Source organism: Nicotiana sylvestris, chromosome 3 (genome assembly GCF_000393655.2).
Source record: "Nicotiana sylvestris chromosome 3, ASM39365v2, whole genome shotgun sequence".
Lineage (NCBI taxonomy): Eukaryota > Viridiplantae > Streptophyta > Magnoliopsida > Solanales > Solanaceae > Nicotiana > Nicotiana sylvestris.
Window position 1 is genome coordinate 159,673,152 of NC_091059.1, and position 10,199 is coordinate 159,683,350.

The 10,199-nt window shown below is 37.2% G+C and overlaps 1 protein-coding gene across 1 annotated transcript; it reads right to left on the bottom strand.

Annotated features, from left to right (window-relative positions):
- Positions 1 to 324: 324 nt before the first annotated feature.
- Positions 325 to 8,632, bottom strand: LOC104216024 (uncharacterized). Its single transcript, XM_070171120.1, has 4 exons — positions 8,350 to 8,632; positions 7,468 to 7,678; positions 1,579 to 6,320; positions 325 to 616 (listed from the first exon to the last, which is right to left on the bottom strand). The coding sequence occupies exons 1-3, from the start codon at positions 8,506 to 8,508 to the stop codon at positions 1,579 to 1,581; spliced, it is 5,112 nt and encodes a 1,703-aa protein (XP_070027221.1). The 5' UTR covers positions 8,509 to 8,632; the 3' UTR covers positions 325 to 616.
- Positions 8,633 to 10,199: the final 1,567 nt, after the last annotated feature.

A 10,199-nucleotide genomic window follows, 5' to 3' on the forward strand; every position in this document is an offset into this window, starting at 1 on the left:
AGCAAACACCTGATATTTTCTTTAAGAAGCACTAAATTGCAAAAGAAGTATACTAATACTAGACACTAAAGAGCAAAGATAAACTAGTTAACTGTACAATGTTAGCACATCTCAGATGTTAATGGTGTGGAGGAGAAAGAAAACGTAACAAAGTTTAAGATCCAAATTTTATAGGGGAAAAAGTAACTTTCCAGTTTTTCTTTTCTAGAATGAGATTCCTAGTTTCAGCTTGTTGCTCAAGACCAAATTTTTAAATGGCTCCTCTACACGCGCATGAGCGAGTACACACACACACACTACATTATGGTAGATAAGCATGCAAACTAAGAGAATAATTTTAATTACTATAAAGCTGAACAAAGATGCAGAGTGAGGAACAAAATCTTAAGAACATGGAACTGAGGAGTAAAGCTTTTCAGCAATTGTATCCCTTAAGTGCAAATTTGGTAAATTACACGGGAACCCTTAGAGCAGCAAAATACAAAACAAAACGCATTAAAAACTAGCAAGGAGAACTCTCGCCCGACCAGAAAGCAACAGAAATCCCATTTGGCATCTACAGAGGGCCACACCAACCAAAACGCTATCCTAACCATTCGCAACCATGTCTCCCTGCCTGCACAAATAGAAGATTTCAGGTTAGTTAAACTTTTGCTGTATCTCCACCAGTGAATAGATTAGTAACCACCTCAAATAACTATAACACAGAATAGTTTGATGGGCAGGTGTTATGCAGTAAAAAAGGGACGAATGCATCAGGAACTGAAAGTTAACCAGATGATCAAGTTTTAACATCTTTTAAGACAACTTTCAAGATTCCTTCAACAAGTTTGAGTGTAAATGGGTACATCTCTTTAACTTCATAGATTGTTCCTCTCCACCAATCTTCACAATATAACTAATAAATGGCCTGAATATAAGGGAATCCATCTGTGCTCCCTGTACAAAAGAATGTTGCATTTACCCCTGCAGAGAAGCAATTTCCCACAAAAGCCAAAGAAAAAACCCCTCCACTTATTTGACAAAGATAATAATGGAAGTCATATAGCATAGCAAGTCAGAAGTCAATAAAAGGAAATATAGAGCCAGACGAAATTGCAGATCTCATTTCAGCTAATGATCCATCACAACAAAAGACAAGGCAATCTAAAAACATCAGTAAACTGTGATTTATGTTGGCAAGCAAGATAATAATCATCCACATCAACACCAAAACATGTCAAAAGTAGTACTCCCTCCGTCTCAAATTATATGTCCTGTTTTAACATTAATTAGAAGGGATTTTAGACTATTTTACCCTTATTTATGTCTTAAGATATAATCTTTCTTTATTGAATATTTACTCTATTTACATGCTATCTATATCTTCAAAAACAACACTATGCAGGGTAAATGGGATTTTGTCTAGAATTTCTAAAATGACAAATAATTTGAGAGAACTATTTTTAGAACTACGACCGATAATTTGAGACGGAGGGAGTATATTTCAGGAAATTACCAAAAAGCAAAACAAAAATTTTACAAAGCCATCATGGGGTGCAAAATGAGGATGAGGGGATTTTTGTACCCAATAAATACCTATTCGGAAGTGAAGGCAGCAGAAAGGAATTCTTCATCCTCCAAAAATAACTGCAAATTCTTTGTTTTCATTAAGAACCCAACAGCTGCCTCATCGAACTCCAGGATGAATCCCAACTTGATCAATTCAGCCAGTTGATGCACATAATCTTCTTTCTCCCTTAGAATTCCCTCGGCAACTACTTCTGAGAAATATGTAGCAAACTCGAGCTTACATCTGTAACCACCTGATTTGTCCAGCTTCTGTACAAAGATCTTTGCATTTTCTCTTTCCCAGCACATCATTCGGCTCACTTTCATGTTCAGGACATCACCAGAAGAAAGTGACAGACTGTACTCCATGGTTATTGGTTCCAATGTCACAAAAATACTAACATCCAGGAGGCTTTTGAGAGCTTCATGTCTCGTACGCACTTCCATTTGAAGTGAAGGATCAGCAAGGAAGCCAAGGATTAACTTAAACAAACCCTTCCTGATGAAGATTTCCTTCGGCTGCACCTGCTCAAGTCCAACACAATTAACAGAAGACAAGCCATTTTTCAGAACAGATTCAGACAAATTACGAACACCAATTTTGCCATAAATTTCAAGCAGCTTCTGCCGAGGCAAAGATGGCAAGCTTGGTTGTGGATACCAAACGAACAAGGGATGAGAAGAAGACTGTTCAAATAAATCCTTCAGATAGAGATCATCAGCAATAAAAACATCACGTTTATCAAGCACCAAAATTTTGTTCGAGCCTGAACCCACAGGAAGTTTTGACAAGTTCTCAGATAGAAATTTCTCGATTCTTGGGCTCCAGTGCTTCACAATGAACTCCCAGAAGGTTTGACACTCTGATTGTGACAAACTGCGGTCCGCGTCTTCCCATGACTTCCAAAGCTTGAGAAAATCATCAAGAGAAGGATTGCTTTTGACACCTAATTTGGAGAAGAAACTGATCAGTTCTTTGTCATAGTGCTTTTCTAAAACATGCAGCTGCAGGCCAAAGAAACCACTTTTGTCGTGCAGAACACAATCATCAGGATTCACCCACTCTCCAACGTTATCACCATTTGAAATCCATATGTTTCTAGGATCTTCTTTAGTTGGTTCCCAGTTGAACTTACTCAAGTACTTGTAAATCCGAGTGATAGTGACGCTGCTGGAGTGGCAATCAAGGTAATCGGCAAGCAATGAGCATCCATCTCCAATTTCAACCACAACACCAAGAGACTTGAGCTCTTTCTTATACGACCCTATTTTGGAGCCATAAAAATTTTCATCGATGAAAGGACCATCTTCTGGCTGTAAGAGAGGATTCCACTGGGGACCAAACAACAAACACTTATCTGGAGACCTGTAACCAGCATTAGTCTTCATCCATTTTCTAGCAAGTTTTGACCGCAACGTAGCAATCTGATCATTATGCTCTGTCTCCAAATTCCTCAAGCAGTCTAACAACGAGAATGCAACTGGAACAGTAATGACGCTAGGGTCTTCAGGTAATCGAAGGCTTGCAGGCACAAACTTTACCCCACTTTCAAATGTCACGGTAACTCCCATACTCTTAAGTTCATCCTTGTACTCGTGAATGTCCCTTCCATACCGAGCCTCACTATCATCAACGAAAGGCAACAGTGAGATTGAAGAGATACATTCCCAGTCTGAACCAAAGAGTATACAATCTTCAGGTACTTTATCAACACCAATTCGAGTTCGCAACCACTTGACCTTTTGAAAGCAGCTCTTAAGATCTGAAGGAAACTTAATTCTGGCTGTCTTCAACTTTCTGTAGCATGCAAGAAGAGAAAGGGCACTATCCTTGTTTAAGGCACCCTTCGCTGTCTGCTGCTTAAAAACAGAAGCAAAAGCTTGAGTTGCCCCCTCAAAATTAACAACCACCCCTAGTTTCTGCAACTCGCTTTTATATGACAAGATATCACTTCCATAGAACTTTGTATCAATAAGAGGAAAACTGCCAAAAACCTGCAGCAGGCAGCCCCACACAGGATCAAGCAAAAAACATTCAGCTGGAGATTTACACCCCATGTTTATGGTCTTCATACATTTGCTATCCCTAAGTGCCCTGCATATTTTGTCAGATGACCTCAGATGGTTAATGCACTTAAGTATCAAGAGCAAAGCATCAGAACTCAGGCACCCCAGGCGTGCTGGAGACCTCAGGTTGTCAACAACAAGCTGGTAATTTTGCCTGAAACCAAAAACCACTCCAAGCAGCTCCAATTCTGTTCTAAAAGAAAGAATCTCATCACCATAATGTTTTTGGTCAATGAATGGGATGTCACTGATCTGTGAGGCAGCATTCCACTCGCTGTCAAAGAAAACAGATTCCAGAGGGGTCTTCTCACCTTGAGTAGTCCGCAACCACCTTCTACCATTAATGCTATTGATGAAGGTGTCTGGGGAGAGATATTTCTCCCTCAAATACTTGATGAAATTGAGTATTGATATCACTTGGCCTTTGGTTAAAGTAGAATAAGTTGCCAGAGACATAAAATGATCTCCAATATATGTACATGCCTCTTTAAATTCAAACATGACACCAGCTGTACTTAACTCATCCTTGTACTGTATTAATTCACTGCCATAAAATTCCTGATCAACTAATGGAATATCTACAAGAACTGATCCATTCTGCAAAAGATGTCCCCATGATGAAGTATGGAAGAATGATTTTGATGGAGGCCTGTAGCCAAGGCAACCACTCAGAGATACCCTCAACCAGCTTCCCTCCCTTATGCAGGTTAAGAATCTTCTAGGCAAGGAAAACCCATTCATTTTCAATTTCCGAATCCATGCTAGCATCAGCAATGCATTTTCCTTGGTTAGTGGAGAAGACAAGCTGGAAATTGCTGCATCAGGAGGAGGTAAGTCAGGAATGTCCATAGCTGCAACATAAATTTTGAGAAATCCCAGAAGCTCTTTCTTGCTGGTACAAACTCCAGCATAGCTGCCGGAATGCAAATAGTCTTCTCCAAGCTCAACATAGCCTTCTGATATCCACGGGTTTGAACCAATCAACTGCACCCATTTACTTCCATTAGCAGGCACCACTACCCCTTTCCTTTGCCTGGCAACATGTCCGTAGTTATCAACAAGCGGCATTTTACTACATAAGGTAGCAACTTGTTCTTTAGATAAATAATTTCTCGCAAGGGACTGGTGTAAGAAGTGGCTGAAAGCCACGGCAAGTTTTTGATCATCACTGAGTGAATTGAGAACCAGAAGAGCATAGTCGTACACGTTTACTGAGCTCACATTGACCTCATCTCTAAGCCAATCCAAAACAGTCTGCCTTTTAGAATGACTCCGGACTGCTTCTTGTGTTAATTTGCCAAAGAAAAGATGATTAGCAAAACGAAATTCTGAGTTCCAGTTGATCAGCCAAGAGATGTGACCAGATTCCCGAGACAAAAGCAATGAATAATCACCACTCAATGCCTCATATATGCTACACAAGGTGACATCACCATCAAAATCAACATATTTCAAAAGTTGTATGTTCCTCATCTCAGTTGTCTTGAAAGAAGACAACCATTTCTCAGCCACAAATGATAGAAGTTCTAAGTAAACATCCTCTGAGACACCCAAAACAAGATTGGAACTCTGAATGCACTTTGCATACCATTCATTGTCAACTTGTTTCACCTCCAAAAAGTTTAAAATGTGGTTGTACATCTCCTTATCAAAAGCAGAGTTGACAATGAATCTTCCATGGGAAGAGATGTTATGCAATATGACCCCCTGCTTCCTCGCCTTGTTCAGCAGATCCCAGAAAGCAGGGTTCAACCTACCAACACCATTGGCTTTCTGGAAGAACTGTTGTTCCATGTATGATTCGCATGGAATGATACTTTCATCCAGCAGTTTTCTTTTAATGGAATCTCTCACGTCGTTAAGAATTGGATAAGGAGATACATTGACTGGTAAAAAGCCAAACATATGAGTGAGAGTAGAAACTGGAGCACCTTCATTAGCTCTCACAAGCGATGTGAAAGCACTGACAAAAGCAGAAGAGACGCAGTCAAGAATGCCCCGGTTCCATATATCATCAAGAAGGATTGTCTCCCTTGATGATGCTAAAAGAAAGTCGGCCTGAATTATGAAAGGGAAGTTCGTGACCATCTCCGTGGGAAGAAAAGCATAAATCCCGGGGGAACTGGTTCCCCTGTTGAGGCGCTCTCCATTGGGAAAAGCTAATGTGATGACCCACTCATCGACATCCATTCTTCTATCCACCCTGTGCTCCCGCGTAACAGGAAACTTCTGTTTCCACATGTAGTAACTGCATTCCCCCAAACCAGATTTTTCGTCAGCTGAGAGATGGAGTATGTAGGATTCAGCATCAATGTTCTTCTTCTTAACAAAATCGGTCTCACTTGAAATTGAAATAGCACTAACGGTATTAAGCCTGGGATCCTCATTGTCTTCCCTGACAGAAAGTTTCTTTATCTTTGAAAGAAAGAGAAGAACTTCAGGATGGATGCTTGAAAGCTGCTGCTTAACTGGTTTCACCTTGTCAGGTTTCAGTGGTAGCACTATAGTTGTGGCTGGAAGGGTAGCAGAAGACCCATAGATTTGTTTTATAACTGAAAGAGTTGGGTTTGCCTCCACCCATTCAGGTACAATATAGCCTACATTGCAGTGCTGGCAAGGTTCTTCGCTGAATCGTATCTGGTACCCATTGCTGAAGATGTAGGGCTGCGCAGTGATGAGAAACACACTCTTGAAGCCAATGCCTGAAAGAAGAAACACACCAAGAACTTTCAGAAACAAATTACAACTACAGATGAGGTATACGCATATTCAATTAAGTAAGAAAAACATAAGAAGATCAGTCAAACGCGAATGCATTACATGACTTATTTAAGTTGAAACAAATACATTTTAAGCAAGTATCTGAAGGGAGAAAATTGTATGCAGTTCTACTCCACTAAAGTGAATTTCATTCAAAAATCATGTTCGCGGTCTCTTTTGAGTGCACATCTCCAAACATTGGAGTGTCAGATTTTAAAGATGGGAGACTAACACAAAGCAGAACTATCACCTGCATCTCAATGCTGGGATGTAAACTGAAATACAATGTGTTTGTAGACATATCTTTTAGGCACCAAAAAGAGGGAAGAGGAGGTTAAAAGGAAACAAACGTAATATTATCTAGAAAAGATACCATCGATCCACTTGTCAAAATAATAATAAGATATCATTGTTCCTTCTAGCAACTCTTTTTTAGCGTAGAGGAAAGAGGGGGAAATGTGATAAGGTAGAGGAAGAGAAAAAAAAAATATAGCACTTCATTGCAATGAAAGCAAGGCTTTAGCTTTCATCAGCTTACAACCCAGTTATTTTATTTTTTAAGAACAACCCAATTCTCTTTTCAAACAGACATGGTTCAGCTGATTATTTGGATTTCAATTATCGAAGACACAACATGAAAGCAATTATCTCTCAAAATTAATTTTTTGGTCAGTCAAGCTCAAAATGTAGGGGGAAAGAAATCAGTTAATTCATAAAGTCTCAACCCCATACAAGTTGGGTTCAGCTTTGTATTCCTTCTGCTCTATTCAGGCCGATCTCATTCCCATACAACAAAATAGTCTTCTAAAACAAATTAGGAATTCTCTTCAACTATTAAGTTCTCTAAACATAAAGGAGGACATTTTTATCAATAACATATAAAGATTAACGAAACATGAAGGCAACCAGCAGATATGACAAAGAGCAGCAGCACTTGAAAATATTCACTAATTAAAGCATAAACAGACCGAGCCAAATATACACAAAAATGAACACACGATCAATATTTAGGAACAATCAATTGATATACACATGCCATAGATAGGGACAAGTAGTAGACTAAAATTGTACAAAGATTTTTTATATTACCTTTCTCGCCGATGTAGCCACGTTTGCGATTGCCCTTCTTAGTAGAACGTCCGACGCTGCAAATGGACTCGATATTTTTGCGGGAGAATCCTTTCTCGTTGTTGAAGATCAAAAGCGTCGCCTGAGCTCCGGTGTCCGTTATATCTTTGGACGTAATCACAAATTCCAGTGACGGGTCCACGCCTTCGTGGTACTCGTTATCCTCCGCGTTCTACAGTTACGAATTACAATTATTTATTAATTATACGGATTAAATATTATACTATGTCATAAGATTAAATTTTATTTTTATGTCTATAAATTATAAGATAAACCCCCTTAAAACGTGCGAATACGGGTATATAGCTAAATACAGAACTTAAGAGAAAAGGGAATGCTAAAATTGGAAAAGCGAGGATTTTTGTTAGGGGCTATAAGTAAACTTTTTAAAATATTTTATTAAAATGAGCATGGTTTTTTCAAAAAAATATACTGCTTGCTTCACTCTAACGTTGTTAACCTTTCTCAAAACTTATTACAATCCAAACATCATCATACTTTACACGACTAGCTACATTTAGCCAAACAAAAACTAATTAACAAAATGATTTATTAAAATAAAACCATATTTTATAAGAAATTTTCGTGTAAGGATAGATTTTCATTGTAACGGATACACCATTTTCTGCCCTCTTTTTTTCCGACAACCCTTTTGAGATACCTTGATGTTTTTGATCAAAATATAAACATTGTTATCAACCTGTAATGCCTAAGGCATCGCCAAACATTATGTCCGTGTATTACATATCCTACATAGCTTGGAAAACCTTTCGCTGGTAATTACATTTATACCGATGGATGGAAGAAGATATATGAGTAGATTGCAGAGAGATCGAGAAAAACCTGAACGAGTTCCATGAAAAAGTGAACGTCCTTAGCGTAAAGTTCAGCAGAGAGATTTTTGACAGCTTGATGAAGGTCCTCAGTGAGTGGATTAGTTTCACCTCCAATGGAGAACTTGCTTCTCCTTATTTCTTCTATGTGCTCTTTCGCCGTCGCCATTGTCGATCGTTTGATCACTCACTTCTCACCCAACTCAAAGAAATATGATTGTGCTTATACCAGAGAGAAACAGACAAGTATTAGCACATGAAAGGTTGTGTCTCAACTTTTGGGAATTTATAGAGTGGTGACGAGTAGATGGAAGGTTTTGAACTGTTGAAAATCCACTGCGTGAAGGAAGCTCGTCGACTCTTGGTCTTGGGGCCCTATGTGATGTTTGTTAGTAAGTGTTTGTGCTTTTTTTTGTTTAATACCATATTGAGTTTTCTATTAAGGGTAATATCTATCGCAGTTGATTTAACATTTTGTGAAAAGTAAATTTTAATTTTTTTATATTTGACTAGTTTTTTTTCTCGAAGATTTTGGACTTATATAAATTGAGGTTTCTTCTTTTTCATTTAGTAGCATCCAGTTATAATGGCTTTGAGAGTCTTGTTTAGGGTGAGAATTTTTGAGACAAAGGTTAGTCTGCTACTTGTGTGTCTCTCGCTTTTTAATGTTGTTCTCTCGATATTTTATACTCTCTTTGATATAGTGGATTGTTTATCTCCGCTTGTAGACGTATGCTAATTAACCGAATCACGTTAAATATTTATCTCTTTTGGTATATTTTTCTTTTTATTGTCTAATTTATCCTCGTTAACGATATATTTTGTTAGCTTCCACATAACACCTGATTATTTCGATCCTAACAATATCATTGAATTACTTTTCAAAATTTGATGGTCTTTACAAGTGATTGTTGTAAAACTTAATTTCTTTGCTGCTGTTTGGTTTCAAAACCAAGTTATAATCAGGATAGATAATTCTATGTTTTGTAGGGTAATTCATGATTTTAGTATAAATTTTATTCTACTTTTAATTAATACACGTAATTTATAAAACACTAAACAAAAAGTTATCTCAAATTTTATATTGGAATAACTTCCCTAATCCCATAACCAAACGACCCCTTATTCTACTTTAATTCTACTTAGATCATGCTGGACATGGAGTTAGTAACTTTAGCAACTCTTTTTCCTCTTTAATAATGATGTAACTCTTCCATATATTCCTAATGAATTTGATTGGAAGTTCAAAAGGTAAAGTCAATTAACTTGTTTCTATTATTTAAAGTCTTAGTAATTAATTCTTTTTTCCAAGAGCGAGTGAAAACGGTATTTTTATCTCAAAAGTATGGCCGAAGATGGAACGAGTGGCATTGGTAATATGAACATTGATTAACTCTTCCATTGATGATCATTGATCCCAGTCATTTCTTGCGAGATTAAAATCACACATATCTATTTTCACAAATTTAATATGTTCCAAAAAATGTAAAATAAAAATAAAAAATTTAGCTTATGTCCTCTTTTCTCAAATTTGATACATAGAGATAGAACGCTTATGATAAACCGAATCAAACCGACAAAAAAATGATTGACTTTTTGGTTTGATTTGGTTTTAATTTTGAATTCTAACACACACATATATATGTGTGTACTTTTATAAAGTTCTTAAAATTTATGATATATATTAATCATTTATTAGTTGATAGTCTAGTTCTTTATCTTTATAATAATCTAATTTTTGGCCTTTAAATTCTAGTTTGATTTGTAGTTTTTTTAAGTCCAAGAATCTAGTAGTTAAATATATATTGTCTTTAAGAGTCCTTAAATTATCCATCACTATTTAATTCAAATAACATCAAT